Source organism: Choloepus didactylus, chromosome 23 (assembly GCF_015220235.1).
Source record: "Choloepus didactylus isolate mChoDid1 chromosome 23, mChoDid1.pri, whole genome shotgun sequence".
NCBI lineage: Eukaryota > Metazoa > Chordata > Mammalia > Pilosa > Megalonychidae > Choloepus > Choloepus didactylus.
Genome location: NC_051329.1, coordinates 8327262 through 8351771, shown reverse-complemented (window position 1 = coordinate 8351771; position 24510 = coordinate 8327262). Strand labels below are relative to the sequence as shown.

The window sequence follows — 24510 nt, the reverse complement described above, 5'->3', positions numbered from 1 at the left end:
CTTGGCTGACCTCTCAGCCGACCAGTGTTGACATTTCATCCTGTTTGCTTCGTGAGAGAAGTGATGTTTGCACCCCATGGTCTCCAGTCACCAGAGAACATGCCCTCACTTTGGAGGACTTGCCAAACACCACACTTTCCCCCCAAATTGCTCACAACTCTTTAAGGGTATGGGCGTTTTTTTCTGGGGAGAGTCTCTACCTTTCTGTCAAACTGCCAAAGGGAATTGTGAACCCCAAATGTCCATCCAGGCCTCTCACTTAGCCTTTGTCTGAGCTGGTTTCTGTTTTCTCAGGTGTGTCCTGCACTTCCTGACGCAGTGCCGGGCGTGTGATAAGGTTCACACAGACCCACCCGGCCACCGAGGATCTCCCACAGGGAATGGACTCACCTTCCCGCGAGGCCAAGCAGGAGTGTGAAAGGGACCCTGCTCTCCAAAACAGCCCCCTTCTGCACCCTCAGTGGCCACCACAGCGGTGGCCTCTCACCCTGCACTTGCCCCCGAGGGTGCCCCTGCGGGCCACATGGACCCCAAGCCCAGAAGTGGGCACCCCAGAAGCTCCTCACAGCTTGGCAGCTCGGTGAGCTGGTTGTGTGCGGGTGGGAACACCTGCCCGTCCTTCTGGCATCCCAGGTCATCTCTGACCCCGTGAGTCTGAAACTGAAACACACTCTCCAAATGAAGGGGCAGTGGGGAGAAGACACTGGAAGGTGAGTGTGGGGACCACCGTCTTGCTGAATACAGCTCAGACCTTGGAGACATTGCTTTGCTCTGTGACTCAGTTTCCCTGTCAGGTGAGGTGCCTGGTATGCCTTATGGTTTCAGACTGTGTCATGGGGTGTCCAAGAGTTCGTTCATTTCGTTAATGACTAATGTTTACTGAGCACCTGCTATGTGTCAGGCGCTTTTCTAGGCACCAAGGAGACAGCAGTTTACTCACTGAGCCAAACAAAATCTAGTGTGGGAGAGAAATAACGAAGGTGCAAACAAATAAATAAAACCAAATAATAAAGCCAAAGGGTCGCAGAGAGTTAGTGCTATGATGACAGTAATACAAGAGAGTGACGTGCTGGTAAGTGTTTAACAATGGGCTCTCGAAAAAATATGCATATTTGCATATATATTAATATACACACATACACATATATATGCACATAATTTTATTAGTCACTAAGTCTAACATCTATACACCCAACATACTTCTGAGTCTAAACCTCACCAATGATGTTTTAATCATTGTTTTTTTCAACTGCAAAAGCAAGTTAAAAATCCACTTACTCAAAGTCAAGAGTATTCGCCCCTCCCATTCGATTTTTGAACTACACATTATCTTCATAGCGTTAACACCAGTCAGGATTTATATTATATAAGGTGCCAAAGGCCCTAAAATATTACCTTAAGACTCATATCTCAAGGTTTTGATTTCTCAGGGGGAAATGTTCACATACAGATTTACCTTGAGGCCTGAGAGCTAAAGAACTTTAGGGCATACTTTATAGCAAGCGCCTGTTCTAAAAGTTACTTATTCTTGGGAAATGAAATTAAAATGTGCATTCTTTGGGACAGAGGTGGTTTTCCATCAAATTCTATGCAGGACATTGAATAAAAACTTGTGAGACAAGATGATATATCTGTACCAATGAAGGCCCACTACTCTGGGCAAAGTCCATTGGTATATTTCTAGGATCAAAGGCTTTTAGGACACCTTGGAGAGATTTCATTTTTCAGTTGGAGTTAGTTCTTTATGGCTGCCCAAAAGAAATTGTACATCACGCCAAACACTAATGAAAAACTCTAATAAAACTCATGCAGTATGGTGCTTAGTGTTACTGGAAAATGTTGACAAGTTCAGCATTCAAAATTTCAAATATTTGAGAGCAAACTGTTTCAGTTTGCTGAAGCTGTCAGAATGCAAAATACCAGAAATGGAACAGCTCTTTCAATGGTTTCAACGGTTTTTTTTAATAGGTTGCAAATTTACAGTTCTAAGGCCATAAAAGTGTACAAACTAAGGCATCAACAAGAGGAGGATACCATCACTGAAGAAAGGCTGATGCCATCTGGGGCTCCTCTGTCACAGGGGAAGGCACACAGCCATGTCTGCTAGAACTTGTCTCCTGGTTCTGGTTTCAAAATGGCTTTCTCCAAAATGTCTCTGGGCTTCTGTCTTAAGTTGTCTCCAAATGTTCTTCTGTCTGCATCTCCCAGCATCTGGGTCTGTGTTGGCTCTGAGCTCTCTTAAGGACTCCAGTAAACTAATTAAGACCCACCTTGAACGGGTGGGGTCACATCTCCATGGAAATAATCTAACCAAAAGTTCCCACCCACAATAAGTCTGCCCCCACAAGATTGATTTAAAAGAACATGGCTTTTCTGGGGGGTACATAATGGATTCAAACCAGCACACAAACCTAAATAGATAGTAAAACATGAAGTAATTTGCGAATCTGAAACATGAGTAAACTGGGATGTGGGAATGAGTTGATGTGTGAGCCTGACTGCCCAGCATTTGAATCTCGACATTGCTTTATTGTTGTCTACACAGCACTATGTGTGGCATAAACAGCACATTATTACTAAAGTAACTCTATTGGGTGATAAAACTTTGTTTCCTTGTGAAAAATTTAATTGCTTTTTAAAGTATACACCACCAGCAAAACACTACACCAAGCCCTGGTTTGTAGCATTTGTTAACGCCGTGGTGCAAATACCCCCACCAAGGCTGATTTCAATCTACCAAGGAGACATCACTGGGTGTGGAGTTGGGGAGGGATTCTCAGTAGGATCCCATTTTATAGTATTTCCAACACAAAGACAGAGAAGACCAAAATAATCTCAAGAGCATAGATAATAGCAAACTGTAGTAAAATAATTAGGGAGTGATGAGTGTTAAGTATTGGTTACCTAATTACAAAATTAAATAAACAAAATAAACAAAATAAAAAGTACACGCTTGCGTATATTCTTATATATGCAGAGTATCTTTCTAAGGTTTATAAGAAACTAGTTTCCCCTTGGGAGGGAAAATAGATGAATGGAAGACAGGACTGGGAGGGACAGATAATTATTTTTCTCTCCATAGCTTTTTGTATGAATTTTGTATCATGTACTAAAATAATAATTCTGTGTCATGTATCATACATAAGTAAAAATAAAACTGCAAAAAAAATGGTTAAAATGGCAAATGTGTTTTTTCTGTGTATATGAAACCATAATTTAAAAAGAAAAGAACAAAAGATCATTTGGGGGGCGAGGTGGAGGACAGCTTGCAGGATTGGCGGTGGAGGCAGGGAAGCTGGGGTGGACTGGGGGATATCTTGGGAGAGCACCGGGGCTGGACCTGTAGCCGGAAGGCGAGAGACATCCAGGCTCACTCCCAGGTGCACAGTCACAGGGAAGCTGAGGGTCCCCGGTGGCCGCGCTTCAGGGGCCCGTGGGGGATACAGGGGCAACTGTGTTTTGATTAGTAGTGCACACTGAACTTCACTTAAGGTTCCATTAAAAGAAAGGGTTCCAGAACTTTCTGGGGATGATGAGCCGCTCCATCATTCGGTTTTTTTTTTTTTGAGTGGCACACAGGTGTACACAATAATCAAATCAGTGTGGGTTGCACACAGGTGTACACAATAGCAAATCGGTTAGGGTGGCACACACACAGATATACACAATGAGCAAATCACATCCACCTCAACAAGTAACATCTATGCATCTGCATATGTTCCTGACACCTCAATAAAAACATACATATCAGTTCTCCAAAGAGGAAAAAAAGGATTCCTTCTATAGCCTATAAAAAGTTTGAAGATGTCCAGATTAAATAGTTTCCCAGGTGTCTCCCCCAGCCCCCACCCTGAGACCCAGTCCTGAGTCATTTGATTTTACCACCACCAGCCAGCCCCTCGAGACCCTGGCTTAGGTTCTAAGGGCTTGACCTGTCCAGTGCTTTAGGGGAAGCCAAAAAAGTAAAGCAGATGTAGTCTCTGCCTCTGAAGAATCTCAATCTAAGTGGGCAGCAATGACTTGTACTGCAGGAGAAAATGATTGCAGGTGCACAAGAGAGTAACTCAGAGCTAAACTGTGGGTGTAAACCAGAGGCCACCACATGGAGACCCAAGGACATGTTTTGTTTGACCTGTTTGTATTTTTTTTAAAGTTTGGATTAGATGCCTATGGTTAAAATGGAGAGATTTCCCCAAAAGAATAGACGGCAGGACTCGACCAGATACTTGTACACGAATGTCCCTAGCAGCATTACTCACAAGAGCCAAGAGTCAGAAACAACCCAGATGTCTACCCACTGATAAGTGGATGAACAAAATGGGGTCCTTCCCCGCGATGGAATATTACTCAGTCCTAAAAAGGAATGAAGCGCTGATACATGCTACCACGTGGTGAACCCTGAAAACATGCTCAGTGAAATTAGCCAGATACAAAACGTCAAACATTGTATGTTTCTACGTATATAAAATACCTAAAATAAGCAAATTCGCAGATAGAAAGTAGATTGCAACTTATCAGGGGCTGGGATAGAGATAACGCAGTTACTGCTCAGTGCATACAGAGTTTCTGTTTGGGGTGATGAAAATGTTTAGTAATAGAGAGTGGTGCTGGCAGCACAACATCGTAAATATGACTAAGGACACTGAATTGCACACTTCAAAATGGTTAAAATGACAAATTTCATGTTAAATATATACATACACTATAAAACAAAATAAGTGGGAGATTTCACATGAAGATTCGGTTTGCCTACTTCTGAAAAATTGGAAGACCCAGTCGGCTGGAGCTGAGAAGCAGGGGACCCCTGCAAAGGAGGGGTGTGCTCACCACAGTGCCCTTGCTCCCTAATGTCTCCCTAATGTCTTATAGCTGGTCCTATTTACTCAGGTCCCCCCTCTGGCCCGTGTGTAGCCCCTGGGATAAAGTGTTGAGCTCTGCAGGGATGAAAAAGGGGCTCACCCCAGCCAATCACCCTGCTGCAGACCCAAACCTGTAAAACTGTACCTGGCAGCACGTCGAAGAGGAGGAAGAGAGCAGACGGATTGCAGAGCCCTGGAGGTATGATGTGTCCTGTGAAGATGGAGGTCTCAGCCAGTCTTTTGGAGAAAGGCAAATCTAGGCGCTTGAGCGGAAGGTGGGGTCGGAGCTCTGGCGCAGCCTCTACGAGAGGCCAGGGACACGGCCTGGGGGTGCCGCGGTCCTGCCCCCAGGTGAGGATGCCCACAGGTGAGGGTGCCCGGCCGTGAGAAGCCACCCTCTGCAGACCCTCGGGCACGGCAGCTGCTGACCACAGGGCTCTGGCTTCCCGCCCTGGAGCTGTCAGCTCTGGCCCCGACCCCAGAGCAGACTAGCAGCCCCCCGCCGGCACACACTCCAGCAGCTGTCTGGAAAAACCCATCTGCTGCGTCAATTACCCGCTCAGCTTCCGGCCTGGCTTGGAAGAGGAAGGGAGCAGTTGGCAGGGGGTGTGTGATCTGTATCAAGAGGGTCTGAGTGGTGGGAAATGCCCAGGAAATGGGGGTGGAGACCACAGTCCTGGTTAGAAATTATCTGTACTTTTAAATACAGCTTAAATAAAATAAGTCAAAAAAAAAAAAGCCCTCTCCCTTAGAGGCAGGGGATCCGCCTGGGCCAACTACCCAGGACGAGCTACATAATTTGCTGGGCCTGGTGCAAAACGAAATCACGGGGCCCCCTGTTCAAAAATTAAGAATTTCAAGAGGTGACCACAGAGCTTTTGACCAAGCGAGGGGCTCTGCAGGGCACGGGCCGTGGACACCCCGGTGGGCCCATAGCCCCTTCCTCTCCCTTAATCCTCACGCCAGAATTATGCCCGCGGGGGGCTCCCACAGCCCCTGTTCTTGCTGGTTTTCTTGTCTGCCTCTCCCTGCAGCCTGTGCATTTCCCTCCTCACCCTGGCTGGATGCCTAGCATGGTTTCTGGCAGAGATGGAGCGACCCCATATTTGCTAAGTTAATTGTAACAGAAAGAAGTCAGCTTTAAAAATCATATCTCTAAATGCAACGTGCTGCCCTGGATTGGATTCTGGAACAGAAAGAGGACATGAGTGAAAAACTAGGGAACTCTGAAAATAGCCTGGAGTTTAGCTGAGAGTAATGTACCAAGGTGATTTTTTAGTTTTTACCACGGTGAGGCAAGACTTTACTAGAAAGAGAAACTGGGAGAGTGGCTGTCAGTGCCCTGGGGCCTCCGTAACAAAGAACCACAAACTGGGAGGCTTAAAACAGCAAGAATTTATTCTCTCACAGTTCTGGAAGCCGGACGTCCAAAATCAAGGTGTGTGCAGGGCCACGCTCCCCGGAGGCTCTAGGGGAGGCCCCTGCCTGGCCTCCTCCAGCTCCTGGGGGCCCGAGCACTGCTTGTCTTCCCACGGCCGTCTTCTCCCTGTGTCTCCATCTCCATTTCCAGATTTGCCTCTTCTCACAGGGACACCGGTCACATTGGATCTAAGGCCCATTCTAATACAGGACGAACTCAGCTACATCTGAGAAGACCCTATTTCTAAATAAGGTCCCATTTAGCACAGGCACCAGGGATTAGGACCGGATCACACCTTTCCGAGGGACACAATTCAGCCTGAACAATAGGACTTCTATTATTGTTGCAACTTTTCTGTAAATCTCAAAGTATTCCAAAATTATATATATCTGCCTTCAAACAAGGACAAACCTGGTCTCTGGAAGGCTCTCCCGACCGCCTTGGGCACACTTTTGGGTTTGGGTTTACAAGTTGGGGAGCTGGTGCAGACCCCTTAGCACAGGAAAGGAGGAAGAATTTGTCGTTCCCAGACTGGGGGGGAGAGTGAGGAGAGGAAGTGGGCACTGGGAGGGCATGAGAGAGGGGCCTGGGCAGAGTGGCGTGGGGCACTGTGCAGGGAAAGCTCCTCGATGGGGAACCTCCAAGACTTTGGAGCACAGGTTGGAGACTCAGTGACCCACAGGCTGAAGACGGCCTGGAGATGTGTTTTGCTAAACCTCAGTTTTGTAAATATAACTCAAGTCAATCTATAAAAAGCAGGTGACCTCACATTAATAATGGAACTTCCAGCTTCTCTGGAAACATCTGCTAGTTCTGGGCCATGTTCCTTGCATGGCCCCAATGGGCTGGAACTGATTTTCAGTTGTCCCTTTTAAACAGGCCTGAGCACTCTGTTTGCCACAGTCCCCACCATTCCCTATTGTCATGGACTCTGAGGCTCAGTTGTGATTTATCCTCAAGCTTGCATGGTTTTTTTGTTTTTAATGGAACAAAAAGGTTTTTCTATAGCAATGTCAAAAGTGGAAAAGCAAAAGAGAAACCAAGAAGGCTGTATGATTTTTCTTATACCTGGTTGGCTTCACTTACTTATGGTACTTACCCGGTTCCTGGAGTCACTTATGTTTGAGAATCAGGTCTAATATTCGGTCTGTAGCTCTCTGCTGCAATGTCTATATACCCTCCCCAACCCATGCCCTTAAATCTTCACTCTCGTGAACACCCTGTGGTTGATTTCAAACACACACACTCTGGGGTCAAAAACACTTCCTAGATATGAAACCCAATTCTAACCCTTACTTGCTGGGTAGTCTTGGGCAAGTCACTTAACCTCTCTGTGCCTCAGTTACCTCATCTATAAAACAGGCAAGGCACTGTACGTACCGTTTAGAGTTTTTATGAGAATTAGATGACGTGGCACACGCGAACTGCTTAGCCCTGTGTCTGGAACACAGTAAGTGCTCATAAATGCTAGCAGCCAGTGTGGGAGAGGATTCTTGTAGAAGTGGCAGAAGAGGCTGAGATTGTGTTGGGATTGATGTGGACCAGAAATCACATAGGCAGGACACATGAAGCTCAGGGGCAGAGGTGATGGGGAGAATACAAGCCACTCCGGTATCTGTAAAAGTCCTGGAGGTCATGCGGGGCTTGGGGCTTCCCTGGTGTGTAAGGGGCTGGAGCTGACCCTGGCTGGATTTCACAGGGGCCCCCGCTCTCCTCTGGAGTTATAAAGTAAGTGCCTGCTACGTGCCAGGCACTGTGCTAGCACTGAACCAATCCCACAAGGTCTCTGCACTCCCGGGGCTGCTGGAAAAGGTGGACAAAAATACTCAGCCAGGACATTTCAGGGAGTGATAGTGCTGGGAGGACCACAGCTCATCAGGGAGGACCTTGTCCAAGAGGAGGAGAGGTTTGAGCTGAGCCAAGAACAAGAAGGAACCAGCTGTTAAATGAGTGGAAGGAAAAGTGTTTCCGGCTGAAGGAACGGCCAGTGCAGAGGCACTGAGGCCAGGGTGAGCTTGGCTTATTTCGGACCTGGGTGGCCAGTGTGACGGGAGGGGTCCAATTTGAGGCCCAGAGAGGGGAAAAGCCTAGAATTGCAGCCTCAGTTCTCCTCGGGGCTGAATTTACCCCATCTCTATATTCTCTTGGGCCTGCACAGCACTTTCTCTTTGTTTGCTTGCTTATTTATTAACGGAATGGTCAAGCACAGTGGAAGAGTCCAGATAACATTATGCCCCACCACATTTTAGTTCCCCAGTTTTGTGGCTTCAGCTTGTGGGGTCTTGGCTATGTGACCTAGGGCCACTCAATGAACCTCTCTGAGCTTTGAATTAACAATCTCAAAATGGGGAGAAAACTGGTCTGAGGGTTGGTGTAAGGATTCAGTGAGACTAGACAGTACCCGGTGCCTCTCTGATCCCTCCTAGAATCCCAGCCTCGGCCTGAGCTTGTGAGACCCCCTTCCGGGATTCAAAGTGGCTTCTTTGGGATGGGAGCCTGAGGGTCCGAGAGAGATAAGATGCTCCAGGCAAGCCGAAGCCCTGAGAGCAGGCAGGGGACCCAGCTGGCCACTGGAAAACGGGGACATGGTTGACATTGAGCTGGTACATGCCGTATAATTGTACCAGAAGTTAAAAATGTCAAAATAGTTCTCCACCAGGCGGTAAAAAGCCACTGCCCCAAGCATTTCTTGGGACCCTGCACTTCCCCTGAATCCAGCAAGTGAAAATAACCCCCAGAAGGTCTCCCTGGCCCCAGTTCTGACGGGGCTCCCCCAACCGTCTGCTATTTCTCTGCTCTGCGGACTGGCCTGAGCGTGAGGTGACCCAACCTTGATGGAAAAGAAAAGCTGGCACATCCCGGGCCTGGGCTTTCCTGGGAGGCAGAGGTCCCTGGAATTTGGAAGAGATTATCTCTATCCCGCCGCCAAGCCCCAGACAGACAGACAGACAGACGTGAATATCTACGCTGGAGATCCTGGAGGTGTGAGGAGACCGAGGGGGTGTTCCCATACTGGGGAGACGCCCAAGACCACCCAAAGCCTCTCTGCAGCTCCAACAGGCAGGGCGGGAGGTGAGAAACCCAACCAGGCAGCAGGGCAGATAGACAGACGGCCCAGGTAGAGGGCAGAGGGCAGAGGGCAGGGGTCAGAGGTAGTACACTTTATTGACCAGCTCCTCCTGACAGTTCACAACTCCCTGCAAAGCCAGACCCTGTGCTTTGCCACTGTCCCATCCACCAAACAGAGAGGAGAACGCATCTTGCAAACATCCAAGGGCCTCCGGACAGTAGAGCAGCAGGAGTGGACGGGGTGGGGGGGGGCCTGCTGGGGAGAGGAGCAGAGAGAGGGAGAGGCAGGGCCAAGTGGGCAAAGCACTGGGTGTTGGGCCAGGGGTGCCCTGAGGCCCCACAAGGCCTGGCCAGCCCCTCACTCCCCCAGTTAAGGTTTGTAGTGGTTCACAGTGAGACTGGCTTGGATTTGGCAGGGAGGCAGGGACAATGGCAGGGAGACACTGCCCGCCCCCCACCTCCCTCCCCCAACTTCTGGAGCCCTTGGCTTGACTCCCAGAGCTGGGACAAGGGAAAGCAGAAAGCCCCCTCCCCTTTATCCTGCCCCTGGGAATTCCCTCCTCCAAAGGATAGAGGCTTTGTTCTCCCCTGACAACTGCAGGCTATTAGGAAGGGTCACTCATTCCTGGCTCAGAAGTTTCTAGACCATCTCAGTGAACTTGCCCGCTATGACCCCAATTAGAAAAATGTTCTCGACATCTGGGGGTTGGCTGGGACCCATCGAACCAAGCAGTAAAAACCCTGGTAAGATCTGGGTTTAAAAAGGCGGCTCTGCTGTCCCCTGGAAGCCCCCTCCCAGACTGGAGGGGACGGTGCCTGGCACCTGGGGACTGTGGGACCCCGGGGGGAAAGGGCAGGAACAGGGGGGCAAGATGCAAGAAGTGGGGACAGGCAGGACACGGCAGGTTGCCCTCTGGGGAATGGGCCTGGGCTCAGAGGGTGGCTGGGGGCGGTGGTGGCCCAGTGGACACCTCCCCCAGGCAGGCGCCGGGGCCTCTGCCCCTTGGAGGATTGAGGGGAGGCAGGGGCCACTGCTCAGGCCTTGCAGCAGCTGTCGCCGGGAGGCTCCTGGCGGCCAGGGGTACAGTCCGCAGCGGGCTCGAGCCCCAGCATCTGGCGCTGCACCAGCCTGGCGTAGAGGCCGCCCTGGGCCAGCAGCTGCCGGTGTGTGCCCTGTTGCACCACGCGGCCCTTGTCCAGCACCACGATGCAGTGCGCGCGCTCCACGGTGCTCAGCCGGTGTGCGATGACCAGCACTGTGTGCCTCTGGAGGGGGCCGTGGATGGCCTGCTGGATCTGCACAGATGGGCCCAGCTCACCTGGCAGCCCCCGACCCACTTCACCCCCCTCTGCACCCACCTCCCAGCTGGTGCTTAGCCTCTCCTGGGCTCCCACCAGGATTAAGGGAGACAGTGGGTCGTGCATTCTGCTCTGGGCTGACACCCCAAAAGCTGACCCCTGGGCTGCTCTCCTAGCTTTCCTGCCACCCTCAAGCTCAGGCAGCCAAACCAGGCGTCACCCTCAATTCCTCCCATTTCCCTGGGCCCATCCTCCATGCTTTAGCAAAGCCGGGGAGTCTACCTCCCCGATTTGTCTCCAACCATCTCTGCCTTGCCACCTCCATGCTGCTATCTCTCACCTGGATGCCTGCAACACCCCCCACCTGCCAGCCCCCTCCCCACATGGATATAAAAAGCCCCATCAATGCTCATTTAGCTCCTGCCCCAAACCCCCCATCATTTCTTATCCTGCTTGTAATAAAATCTAAGTTCTTTCTGGGGGCCGGCAGAGGTTGTCTCCCTGTGACTGTCCTCGCCAACCTGAGCTGCCCTCCACCGCCCAGCTGCACTTACCTCTCTGCTCTGCTCTGAACTTGCCGAGCTCAGCCCCCCATCTGGGCCTTTGCCCTGGGAGACCCTCTCCCAGGATTTCTCATGGCTGCCTCCTTTTCTTTCAGGTCTCAGCCCAGCTGGTATGGGCCCACCCGTTCTCTGCGTTCTTTGTAGCATTGGCCACTAGCTGAACTGCTACTTAAACTCATATTTCCACTAGCTCAGGAACACCACAGGGACGGGGGCTTTGGCTAGTCTGCTGGCCACTGTCACCCCAGCACCTACCACGGTGCCCAGCGTCCGGGAGGCGCTCAGGAAATGTCTGAATAATGAACGAATCAGTCCGTGGGCACCCTGAGCTAGCCAGCCACCCGCAGATGCATGCCCGGCCGGCTTTAGTATCAAGAAACAGGTTCCGAGAAGGGAGGCGAGTTTCTGAGGGCCACACAGTTAGAAGCTGCAGGGCAGAGCTTCTAATCCAAGGCTCCCCCTCTAAGGCCCTTTCTTGCCCTGATTCACCCAGTGTCAGCTCTGGGGAGGGCTGGGAGCCTGGGCCCAGAGGGACAGGCCCTGGGCCTCCTTTCCCCTGGCTCTCCACCCTCATCCCCAGGAATCCATCCACCAGGGAGGCCCGTGGCCTGGGAGAGCCCTTCCGGCCATCTCTAAGCCCTTCCCAGCACCCGACACCCCCTGCTCCGGCCCCATCACTCCACAACTCACCAGGTACTCGCTCTCTGCGTCCAGCGCGCTGGTGGCCTCATCCAGGACGAGGACGGGTGGGCTCCGCACCAGGGCCCGGGCCATGGCCACCCGCTGCTTCTGGCCGCCTGACAGCTGGGCACCCTTCTCCCCGGTCTCTGCGGGGCACAGGCAGACGGGCGAGGTTAGCAGGAGGGTGAAGGGGGGGCAGCCCGCGGTTAGAGCAGGAAGCCCCCTTCCGCCTTTCACCGTCCCCCCCAGGCACCCAGAGTCAGCAAGGGGCCAGCTCTTCAGGAAAAAGTGTCGTTAAAAGGGCCAAAGGTAAACAAAAGGCAGTACATCCATGCGAGGGAATATTATTTAGCCATAAAAAGGAATGCACTGCTGATCCATGCAACAGAGTAGCTGAACCTCGAAAACATGATGTTGAGTGAAAGGCCCCAGACTCCAAAGGACAAATGGTGGGTGACACCACTTACAAGGAGCTAGAAAAGGCAAATTCACAGGGACAGAAAGTAGGCTAGAGGCTACAGGGGCGGAGGGAGGGGATGGGAAGCTGATGCTCAATGGGGACAGAGTTTCTCTTTGGGGCGATGGAAAAGTTTCGGCAGTGGATGGCGGTGACGGCAGCACGATGTTGTAAATGTAATTAATGCCACTGGACGGCATACAGAAAAGGGGGTTAAATGGCAAGTTTTATGTTTTACATGTTACCACAATAAAACTTAAAATGTAGGGGCACTGGCTGCAACTACCCACAAGTCTAAACTCATCTCTGTTCCTCAGAGGCATGTAAGTCAAGAGGACACACAAGGTACTATTTTTATCCCATTAATAGAGCAAAAACCCAAATATGTGGTAATACACTTCGCGGCTGAAACTTTGGGGAAACTTCTCCTTTGCTCCTGGGGCACGTGCAATTGGGACGATGCCAACGGCTTGCAACAGTGAGGCTGCAGCGCTTAACCCTGCATGTTCATCAGTGTGTGCGGCACGTGTGTTAAAAGTACAACACACAACCTCGGTCCCAGCAAACCCACCTCTGTGAATTGTTCCTACAGCTCAAAGTTCTTGCGCTCTCACCAAAGGAGGGACGGGTTATTGCAAAAAGTTAAAAACCAACTCAAATGTCCATCAACAGGAAACTGAGCAAATAAGTAATTTCTTAAATGCATTGTTAGAAAGCCCACACGCCAGAGAACTCTGCAGCTGTAAAAAAGAGAATCAGGACACTTTCCAGGTGCCCTCGTGGAAACACCACCAAGACACCACCTTAGGTTAAAAAAAAAGCCAGGTGCACAACTGCAAGTATCAGGTGCTACTTTTTTGCATGTAGAGGGAGTGGGGGATAAAATATATATTCATATTTGCATAAAGAAACCCAAAAGGACATAAGAAACTAAAGAAAGAAATTTTGGTGAAGACTGGAGGCAACTGGAAATGGATACAGGGATGGAATAAACTTTTCATTGTGCTTCTCTCTATATATTGTTTATTTTGGACCATGTGAATATCTCGTTTTCAAGAGTTCACTTTAAAAATGGAGTAATGAAGAGCAGCTGGTGGGGCGGACGCCACCGGGCTCCGTACCCGTGTTGTAGCCGTCCTGGAGCTCCATGATGAAGCCGTGGGCGTTGGCCCTCTGTGCAGCCTCCACCACCGTCTCGAAGGGCACGGCGGGCAGGCCGTAGGAGATGTTGTCTGTGATGGAGCGGGCAAACAGCACGGGCTCCTGGCTCACCAGGGAGATCTGTTGAGATGGGGGGGATGGGGCATGAGAGGCGGGAAATGGTCTGTCCGGCTGTCACCGGGAACCACGCCAGCCAGGGTCCCAGGTCTGCAACCTGATCAGGGCCTGGGGAGGCCCAGCTGCTGCTCTCAGCTGCCTCACCTCCTGTGACGGCACCCCCAGCTTCAGCCTCCCCCGACCCACAAATGGGGCCCCTGACGTTTGCCACTCTGGGCGAAGCCAAGTTTCTGGCCACCAGAGAGAGAGCTCGCTGTCTGCCTCAGCCTCAGCCCCCAGCCTCGGGGTGGGGGAGAAGAGAGAGAGAGAACATGGCTCTGTGAACGTGTGTACCCAGGACTGGAGGTGAGAGGCCAGAGTGGGACTCCAGGCCATAAAGGCTACCCTGGGGCCTTGCCCCTCCCTTCCCAGAGAATAATTCCAAGAAGCTGTAGTCCTATGAACCCACAGGACAAAATAACTCAGGAATCTGGCCTACAAAAATAATAGTATACAGGATATTATTGCAAGACTGTAAATGGGGGAGGGGGGTAAAAAGAAGGAAAAGGAAAGAATGAGAAATAGCTTTGCTGTCCATAAATTGAGGATTGGTTAAATAATTACAATGCATCCATAAAATGAAATTGCAGATCAATAGATACACATAGCATGATTCTGTTTTTGTTTAAAATGGTATAGATGTTCCTTTATATATCTACATACTTACACAAAGATAGAAAATAGGCTGGACAAAGATATTTACTACATTAACACTGGCTACCTCCATGAGAAAGAATTCGAAGGGCAAAGGGAGAGGAACTCTTTGTTTCTTAGTTATAAAATTTGCCAAAGGATATGGGAATATGGGTGGACTGTGGCATTTTACTGTTTTGTGTTTATGAATTTAAAAAAAAAATTTAATTAAAGAAAACAGGGCATTTACAAAAGAGGAAATCCAAATGGTCGATAAGCACATGAAAAGGTGCTTAATATCTTTAGTGATCAGGGGAAAGCGAAAAACCACAGCGAGCTGCCACTACACACTCACCAGCCGGTCAAAATTCAGGGCTGACCATATTAAGTGCAGACGAGAATGCAGAACAATTAGAACCCTCGTCCGCTGCTTGGGTGGCTTCAGTCGGTACAACCACCTAAGAATACGGTCGTGGCAGTAACTACTAAAGTTGGGCGTGTGTATCCTCTATCACTAAACTATTCTACTCCAAGGAACAAACCTGGGGAAGCACGTCCCTACACATACAAGTAAATGTGGGTAAGAATTTCCAGATCAGTATTGCTGGAAATAGTAAAAAATGGGAAACAACCTAAACATCCAACCAGAGCATAAAGCAGAAACAGATTGTGATACGTTTACACAGGGGAATCCTGCCCAGCAATTAAAATGAGTGCACCAACCACTGTGGCTTCAAGCTGGAAGGCTCCCACAGACAAGGATGGCTGGAAAAAGCAAGAGGCACAAGTTACGATTTCATCCAAATGAAGCTCACAGGCAAGACACAGCTACGCCATGTGGGGAAATGCACTGAGACGGCCAAACTAGAGAAAAGCCTGGAGACAACAATCACAAAGTCAGGCAATGAAAGTTCAGACGCTGTATGATTCCACTTACGTGAAATATCTAGAACAGGCAAATTCATAGAGACAGAAAGTACCTTAGAGGTTATCAGGGACCGGGGTGGAGATGGGCGGTTAATGATTAATGGGTCCAGAGTTCCTGTTTGGGGTGATGAAATATTTTGAAAATAGATGGTGGTGATGGTTGCACAACACTGTGAGTATATTTAATTCCACTGAACTGCACACTTAGAAACGGTTAAAATATCAAAACTTATATACATAGATATATCTAACCATGACGAAAAAATTTTTTAAAGTCAGGTAAGACATTGCCTCTAGTGGAAGAGAAGGGGCATATGGAAGCTTCCAGAGTGCAGGAATGTTCTAGTTCTTGACCCGGGGTAGCAGGTTACGTTGGTGATAATTCTTTGAGCCAGTTCATACATTTAGCCTTAGTGCCCTTCTCTGCTTCTGTGTCACATCTCACAAAGAAGGTTAGACGAGGAGTGGGCGGAGGGGGGCGGGAAAGACCCCCGCACCTACCACTCTGTGCAGGTACTTGTGGTCGTAGGCACTGATGGGCTTCCCGTCCAGCAGCACGCGGCCCCCCTCCAGGGGGTAGAAGTTCTCCAGGATATTGACACAGGAACTCTTCCCGCTGCCCGAGGGCCCCACGAGGGCAGTCACCTTGCCCGGGGACAGGCTGAAGGAGACATTCTGCAAGGCACACGTAAGGCACAGCATGGGGTCACTGGCTCAGCTCCCCAGGATTGGATGCTCCAGCCTTGCACACTGGAGGGTGCCCTGCCCAGCCCAGCCCACGTCCCCCCGGGCTTGGTTGGGGACTGCTGGACCCCAGGGTGTCCTTCTCTGGCAGCACATTCATACTTGCTATGTCCTTTGCCTAAGCTGTCCTTGCTGCAGAGAGCCACCTGGCTGGCTCCTGCTCCTCGTTCGGGTCTCAGCTCAAATGTCACCTCCTCCAAGAAGCCCTCCTTGACTATTTATCACCACCCCAAAGATTGCCCCTGTCACACCACCCTGATTAATTATCTGGAATCACTCTGTTAACAGTCTTCCCCAACTAGAGCATAAAGTCCACGAGGGCAGGGACTGGTCTCAGGTGTTCCTGGCTGCGGTACCAGGGCCTGGAGTGTAGTAGGGAGTGCACAGCACAAAAAGTGGGAAGAGTCAAGGGATGCTTTTGGCAGCCCGGAGCTCCCCTCTCACCTGTAGGACTTGGGTGTGGGGCCGGGTGCGATAGGTGAAGGTCACGTTTTCAAAGTCCACCTGCCCCTCCAGGTGGTCGGGGGCCAAGCTCCCATCGTGCACCATGGTGGGCTGCCGGTCAATGAACTCGAACACCTTCTCGGCAGCCCCTACCCCTTGCATCAGGCCGCTGTAGACGGAGCCCACCGACTGCGGGGAGAAGAGAAACGCTCCTGTCCCGCTGACACTCCCACTCCTGGGACCCACCCCTAGTGCCAGGGAAATGAGGGAGCTTGGGGTACAGAGAGAGCAAGGGGATAGCAGCCGTTCTGGGGGAGACGTGGGAGGCTGCTGGGGCACCACCTGCTAGCACAATAAATAATGATAGTGAAAAACATGAGGATAACAATAAAAAATAATGCTGATTGTCAGGACATATTGGGAACCCACGGCTCAGCAAAGGGGGTGTTGATCACCCCCAAGTGGAGAAACGTCAGCACCCCCAAGTGGAGAAATGGAAGTGGAGAAACCAGCCACTGTCGCCCCACAGCGGGAATGTGCCTGAACAGGGAGCGAAACCTGTCTTTCAGATGCCATAGCGTTTTCTTATTTAAAAATGGGTGTTGATTTATGCAGTACATAAATACGTTCTCCTTGTATAAAAATACAGTCAAAATAAATGTTATTAGTAATATTGGCTAATTTTATCAGGCACTTTCTATATGCCATTATTCTGTTATTATCTCCATTCTTCTTAGGAGGAAACAAAGCACAGAGAACTCAAGTAATTTGCCCCAGGTCACACAGCTGCAAAGTGGCAGAGCCAGGATTTGAACCCAGGTTCATCTGGCTTCTGAGTTCAGGTTCTTAAAGGGCTGTGACTGAGTGTTCTCAATGGCAAAATGGGGACAATATTAGTCCCAGTGCCACACAGCACTAAGCAGATGGAAAGTTTACTGTGTGCAGAGTCTTATAAGAGAGCTCACCACCGAGTAAGCACTCGAGACACAGTAGCTTTGACTGCCATCCTTAGTATCAGCATAGTATCAATATTCACATTAATATTAATGTGACTATTAATATCCTGATACTTTCCCAGTGTGCTGTTTTCCAGCCCTTTCTCTGTGCATTTACAATCACCTGCACATGTATAATTCAACAATTTGGAGATTTTTTAAGTATGTAAAGGGGATCAGACTATCCCCATGGATCAAGGACTTGCTTTCTTCTCTTAATGGTGTGTCCCAGAGTTCTTTCTATGCCAGCTCACCCAGATCCACCTCATTCTTTTAACTGCAGCTGAGCATTCTGCAGTACAAGTGCAGTAAGTCTGGAATACGGAGGGACCATATTTATCCAATCCCTGATCGGTAGGCACTTAAGGCAGTTTTAATTTCTCACTATCATACAGGATGCTGCACTGGACCTCCTTGGATACACACTTCTTTGCGCAGTCGTGCGAGAAGTCTTGCGCATAGATTCCTAGGGGCAGAATTGCCTCCGCAGCAGATGCTGTGAGCCCCACCCCCCCACGCCCAGGAGACTTCCTGCAGTGCATAAAGGACCAACCTTCACCTGCCTGAAGGACCTGGGGGGAGAGGGGGGCACAGGCCGCAGGATTAACACCCCCAATTCCAAGCAATGTCCGCTGGCAGCTTAAGAGTAGACGTCCCAGCTCCCTTGCCCACCGTGGTAATGGGCTCTGAAAGGTACCCTGTGTCAACCACCTGCATTTCCCGGGATGACTTTCAAATGAATCAGCTGCACTCAGATCCTGCCCCTCGAGGGGAAACCAAGCTTTTCCCGTGGTGCTACTCTTTAGTGGGTTGAGATAGGTGAGACCCCCCTGCCCTTGAATCCAGTTCCTGTACAGGTCTACACCGGCAGGCCACTCAGCCTCACTGAGCCTCTGCTTCCTGTTCTGAGGAACAGGAGTTTGACCTGCACTTCAACTGCTCAGAGGGCTCTTTGAGCATTTCCTGAGCTCCTTTTTCTTGCTGGCACTTTGCTGCATCACAGTTACTGTCCCTTGTCAGTAGCAGGATCATATTGGTATTAGTAGTTTCTCTCCACCAGCCACTTTAAAAAGATCTGGGACCTCCCGTCAGCACCCGCCCCTCCCGGGTTCCGATCGCCACCCCAACCCCCTCCCCCACCTCCCCAGGCTGGAGCCCTCACCTCCATACAGTCTCCCAGGACGAACTCGTAGATGATGAAGGAGATGAGGTTGCCGCTGGTCATCTGCCCCGAGATGACGAGGTGCCCCCCATAGTAGAGGATGCTGACCTGGACCACCAGCAGCGTGAGCTGGGGGGGTGGGGGGGAGAGGCCTCACTGGGTCTCTGAGCCCGGCCTCAACCCCACCCACCTGCGGGGAGGTCAGAGCAGCCATGGCTGGGGCCCCGCCCTCCCAGCCACCCACGGACACCCGCCAGCCAGCCGGGGGTGCCCTCCCGAGGGGGTCTGTCCCTCCCTGCCGCCCTGGAGCATTTCCTGACGAAGGTCCCCAGCGGCAGTGACCAGAGGGCCCCGGGCTGGGGGGAGCACAAGGCTCCCTTTGTAAGGCCGGGGACACACGTGGTCACCCCAGCTCCTCTGCCAGGCCCCCTGGTGGGAAGAACGTGGCTCAGGGAGGTGGAGTCCACCGACCCGGGTCCCCCAGTGAGTCACGCAGGGCAGGACCGAGAGGTCTGGGGCCCCCCACCCAGGTGCCAGCAGGGAGGGGCTGGGTCTTGGGTGTCCTGGCCGCCCTCAGGGGCCTGGCGGGGCATCTGGGAGAGCCTCTGGGGGAAGAGTGGAATCTGGGTAGCCCTGATGCCCCCTCAGGACCCTACCCCACTCCCAAGCCCCCCAAGGCGGGCGTGCCCCCGGGGACCTCAGTGCAGGCGGCACACAGGCGCCCCCTCCTGATGGACGGGCTGCTCGGCGGCCGGGGCGCTGCGGGGATCGCAGCCCCTTCCCGTCCCGGGCCGGGCACTGTGGGGGGCTCGGGGACCTAGACAATTCCAGCCCCCGGTTTCCCGGCAGACCACCAGCTCCTCCCTCTAAACTTCACCCTCACCCCATCCGACCCCAGCGTCCCCGAAACGCCCACCTCCCAGATGTGGCCGGGGGGGGGGGGGAGGGTGTGCCGAGGTCCGAGCGCTCCCGGTTCTCCGCAGGGGGCTGCGACCACCTCCGGGGAATGGCCGGCCGCTCTAACGGGGGACAGTGGCCCAGGGAGCTGGCGGGCCCCTGCCTGGCTCGGGTGGGATCGTGCCTGTTTCTGCTTCCCCTTGGCAGGGCTGTTTCCCGGGCTGGGAGGAGGAACCTCCTGTCCCGCCCGCACACCCAGGAGAGAGGGGAGGGGAGCGCCCCGTGAGGGTGCTGGCCAGGAGCCTGCGTTCTTTCCCGGGAAGATTCTCCCTGGTCAAGCAGAAAGCTGGGGCTGGATGAAGGCAGAGGCAGCCAGCTGATGACACACAGGGCCCCGGGAGAATGTCTTGGCTCAAGGGATCCCCATCTTTCGTCCCCTCCCCCCACGGTCACACCCTCCTGCGGCCAGGGGCACCTACCCCGCTGCCCCAGACGTAGGAGGTGTAGGCCGCCGCCTCCTTCCTGTTCAGCTTGTACACCTGCTGCAGCTTCCGCGCGTACACCTCTGCCTCCTCCTCCTCGTTCGCAAAGCTCCGGACCGTCCTCATGGCGCTGATGGTCTCCTCCGCTGTGTTGCTGGCTCTGGCCAGGGCACTCTGGACCTCTTTGGAGAGCCTCTATGGACAGGAGGTGGGGGCAAGGCAGAGGAGACCCCAAAACAGTCTTACTCCCCACCCGGACCCCAGGCCTCTCTGGACTTTTCCATTCTTAGTGGCAGCTGCACGCAGGGAGCTCCAGGGACAAAAGGAACAGGCCTGGCTCCTCCTTCTCCCCCCACTCCTTCTAGTTTGACTTGACAGACCCAGAGAAAGAACCCCAAATGGGCCCTTCGGGCAATATCTCCAGCTCCTTGGGGGGTGGGGGTGGGTTCTGACCACCAAGCCATCTCCAGTCACCATGACTCTACAGTTTTGAGTGATGCTTTCAGAAAAGGAGCCTCAACACCTGCTAACATAAGAGCAGGGGTGCCCTGTACAGGTGTTCAGGTTGTACACTATACAAGGAACCCAAACATTAAGGGGGCACCGTTTACATCAACATACATGAAACCACACAAGGGCCTGAGAGTTGGCACAGATTCCAGAACTCCCATCCAAGTTCTAGACGGCGGCAGGGGCCACAGCCTTTGAAATCTGCTCATGTTGTGTGCTTATCGCTGGAAGTGTTCAGCTATGAATGAGCCCAAGTGTGTGGCCCTCCAGGCTGCTGCCCACTGGAGTTCTGGCAGCCACCCCGGGGCTGGGTGGTTCAGCCTGTGCAGTGGTCAGCCCGCTCTGATTCTCACAGCTGCCGGGAGGGCATGTCCCATGACCTGTGGGTCACACCCCAGCCATCGGAAGCATGCAGTGTGCTCCGGCATGCCAGGAAGGGTCATGCCGTGCCTGAGTCACGTCTGGCTGTGGGTGAGGAGTGTGTGGCTTGTGGCAATGAGTCAATGCTATATATATATCCAGCACACCCAGGTACAGGGTGGAAAATGGTTCATCCCAGGGGGGGTGGAGACCAATGGGGGGTGGAGCTGCAGAGAGCCCCATTGCTTCCCAGAGGGTGGAGCCATGGAACACCCCCCCCAGGGGGTGGAGCTGCAGAGAGCCCCATTGCTTCCCAGGGGGTGGAGCTGCAGAGAGCCCCACTGCTTCCCAGAGGGTGGAGCTGTGGAGCACCCCGCCCCTAGGGGGTGGAGCTGCAGAGAACCCCGCCCTTTCCTGGCAAGAAAGCAGGAAGGGCGCCGTGGGGTGCGGAGAAGGAAGCAGGGCTCCAGCTCCAGCTCATACGTTTACATTTTCTACTCTGGGAGGAAAACTGGGAGGCCCGGTACCCGGAGCTGTGGGGGAGGCTGGAGAAGGTCACCTAGGGGGTGGTGGGGGTGGATTCATTCCGGGACTGGGCGGGAGATGGCTCCTTTCCCCACGCCAGCAGCAGGCACAGGAATCCGGGGTTCTGGTAGCTCTGGGGGCGCCGTTACACCCTGCTGGCTGCATCGAAAGCACACGCCATCAAGGCCTCCTGCCCAGGAGTTCCTCCCCACAGCTCCCGACCAGGTGGGCCTGGGTCCCTGGGGAGGGGCTGCCACACATGTCACTGATCACAGTCCTGCCCATCTGAACCACGGTCCCTTAGGGCTCAGGGACCCCCAGCAACTTGGGAAGCCGGAGAAGCGGGGTGGCCGCAGGGGACTGCAGCCTGCCCTCTGCGAGAGCATGGCAGCACCCTACCTCACGGTGGCCCAAGCCCACCCCCCCACATAGATGTACAATCTAGAAAAAGAGAGCCAACTGGGCCGCTCAGTAGAAACCAAGGTCCTTGCCGAGGCCTCGGCCATTCAGCCCCGTCGCCTCCCTGACCTCATCTCCCACCGCTCCCCCTCACTCGCTGCTCCACCTCACTGGCCTCCTTGCGGTTCCCAAGACCCCCAGATGTGGTCCCACCTCAGGGCCTTTGCACAGGCTGTGCCGTCTGCTCGGGACACACTTCCCGAGACGGCCACCTCCTTCACCTCAAATGTCACCTCCTCAGAAAGACCAATTAAAACTGCAGCCCCCCATTCCCACCCCAACACTCGCCTTGTCTGTTTCACGGATAGAGTCCAGTGCCCGGAACACAGTAGGTGCTTAACAAATCTTTCTGGAATGGATGCACCCATGAGGGCTGCAGCCCCGGTGGGCCCCGAGCCCCTCGGAAGCAGACCTTGGGGGCGGCCGCAGCTGCTGGCCCCGCAGGGCGTGCCTACCTTGTAGTACTTGCCGTAGACGTCAGACACCATCATGATGATGGGGAAGCCCGTGAAGGTGACCAGCGAGAGCTGCCACGAGAGGCTGAACATGAAGACCACAACGCCGGTGACCTTGACCGCGTTCCGCAGGAAGACGTTGATGTTCTGGGAGACCAGGTCGCTGACCATGGTGGTGTCCGAAGTGAGGCGGGAGATGAGGTCCCCTGGAACGGAGAGGGCTCAGGCCCTGCGGTGGGCCGGGCCAGGGGACGCCAGGGCTTCTGGGACACACACCGTGGGGCTCGGACCTCCCTGCTCCTTCCGGGCCGGGGTGGGGGGCAGAGGAAAGAAGGATGCCCCTCGAGGGCTCCTGTGCGCCCAGCCCTGGTCACCTGGTGTCCACTTTACGCTCCACCCCAGCCCTTGTGTGGGGAGGAGGCTGAGAATCCGTGCCTGAGCCAGAGGTCAACCCCACGGCCACTCCCTGTTTCTCCTCTTCTCTCGGACAAGTAATGGGCACAGCCACCATGTACCAAGTGCTGGACACTGAGCTAGGAGCTCACACCTCAGGGTGGCTATTATCGCTGTTCCCATTTTACAGATGCGAACACAGAGGCTCAGAGGGCCTCTCCTGCCCTGCCCAGCACCATCCCCTGTCCCGGTGGAAGCAGGTCCTTGGAGGGCCACAGGCACAGGCCTGGCCCTTGGGGTTCCCACGGGGCAACAGAGGCGGGGCCTTGGTCCCCTATAGCGGCCACAGCTCACACCCACACCTGGGGAGCAGGCAGCTCCCCAGGATCCAGGGGGGCTGAGGCAGATCCAGGCCCCTGGTCACTCAGGGCCCTGGGAAAGGGCCCCCTCGTCCTAGGGGAGCGGCAGGAAAAGCCGAGACCACGAATACACCCCTTGGATTACTTGGCGTGTGGCAAGTCCCCTCTCGGGCCGGGATGCCCACCCCGGCAGGGCCCGTCCCCACCCCACCCCCAGTCACCTGAGGCCCTGGGAGCGCCAACCTGTGCGGTTCTCGTCAAAGAAGCTCATCTCCTGGGACACCAGTGAGCGGAAGAGGCAGTTTCGAAGGCGAATGTTCAGTCTGGCAAATATGAGGGTAAAAATGCCGCCCCGAATACCTGCGGCAAATGAGCTAATTGCAGATAAGAGATGTTATAGCACAACATCCTTCTGACAGCCGGCAACCACACCCGGCTCCCCCTGCCAGACCCCACCCCGCTGCCCATAGCTGTGGGCCACACCGGGGCAGGGGCCTCGAGCCCTCCCTCCAGGGCAGGCACTATCTTGGAGTCTCCCTCACTCCCCAGCAGGAACCCCTAAACTGAGGGTGTAGGGGACAGTGAGGGCAGGGGGCAAGGGGCCCAAATTTGCCAGCCAGACCCCTCTCCCTTCCAGAACAGTGTGGACGAGGCCTAGTCCTCGTTTCAGGCCCAGATTCCTGCTCAGAAAACAGCCAGGGAGGGTGAAAGGGAAAACTTCAGGGACTGAAACCATTAGGGACAAGAAGGCACGGCTGCTGGGCCAGGACTCTAGCACCAGGGTCAACCGAGGGGACACTGGTCCTCAGCCAGTGAGGGAGCAGGTGACCGTGGTGACAGGCTGAGGGACAGGCCACCAGAGGCACCGCCGTGCCCCGGTGCAGGCCTGGGGGAGCAGGGGCCGGCGCGGGGGCAGCTACCTGCCGACAGCCAGCACACACATGACAACGACGGCCGTGCTGAACTGCTCCATGCTCTTCTGGATGACGATGCCGTCGATGGCCCGGCCCGTGTAGTAAGGAAGGAAAGTCTCTCCTGCAGGAGACAGGGCGGCTCAGGGTGTCTGCGATCAGGGAGACCTGGGCACCTTCCTCCCGAGGCCCCAGGAGCCCAGAGCCCACCCCCTCTGCTCGCGCCGTGGCTTGGCAGACACCTGTTGCCCAGCACAGCAGGGGGTGGGGTGGGGGGCCCCCCGCTGCTCAATGCCCTCCTTGCAACAGAGAACGGGAGTGCAGGAAACCCTGGGTGCTGAATCTGTGCAGACCTGTCGGTACTATTACTAGCTGCTGGGAGAGCGGAAGGGCCACCCACACTCGTTCATGCCCTCCGCACACGAACTCGGACGGAGCTGGGAAGACGGGTCGGGCTGCGTGGCTGTCAGAGGCTGGCCCACGCCAGGGCTGGCTTCCTTCTTCTCGTTGGCACAGCACCGAGAATCTGAATTCTAGAACAGGCAGGAGACTCCTTAGCTCCGTGTCTTACTGTATCTTCGCAGCAGCC

General features: G+C 53.5%; 1 protein-coding gene across 2 annotated transcripts in view; it reads right to left on the bottom strand.

Annotated features, from left to right (window-relative positions):
* Window positions 1–7515: 7515 nt before the first annotated feature.
* ABCB9 (ATP binding cassette subfamily B member 9) overlaps window positions 7516–24510 on the bottom strand; it is a 42449-nt gene continuing 25454 nt past the window's right edge. Inside the window, exons 3-13 of one of the 2 annotated variants that reach the window (XM_037817350.1) lie at window positions 24275–24454; window positions 23931–24045; window positions 23254–23384; window positions 22259–22464; window positions 19947–20144; window positions 18571–18699; window positions 16414–16602; window positions 15727–15900; window positions 13470–13629; window positions 11901–12037; window positions 7516–10644 (exon numbers count right to left, since the gene is read on the bottom strand). In XM_037817350.1, coding sequence (XP_037673278.1) covers window positions 10384–10644; window positions 11901–12037; window positions 13470–13629; window positions 15727–15900; window positions 16414–16602; window positions 18571–18699; window positions 19947–20144; window positions 22259–22464; window positions 23254–23384; window positions 23931–24045; window positions 24275–24454 — 1880 coding nt within the window. In that variant the 3' untranslated portion in view covers window positions 7516–10383. The remainder of the gene's footprint in view (window positions 10645–11900; window positions 12038–13469; window positions 13630–15726; window positions 15901–16413; window positions 16603–18570; window positions 18700–19946; window positions 20145–22258; window positions 22465–23253; window positions 23385–23930; window positions 24046–24274; window positions 24455–24510) is intronic. The other variant, XM_037817351.1, reaches the window with a different exon arrangement.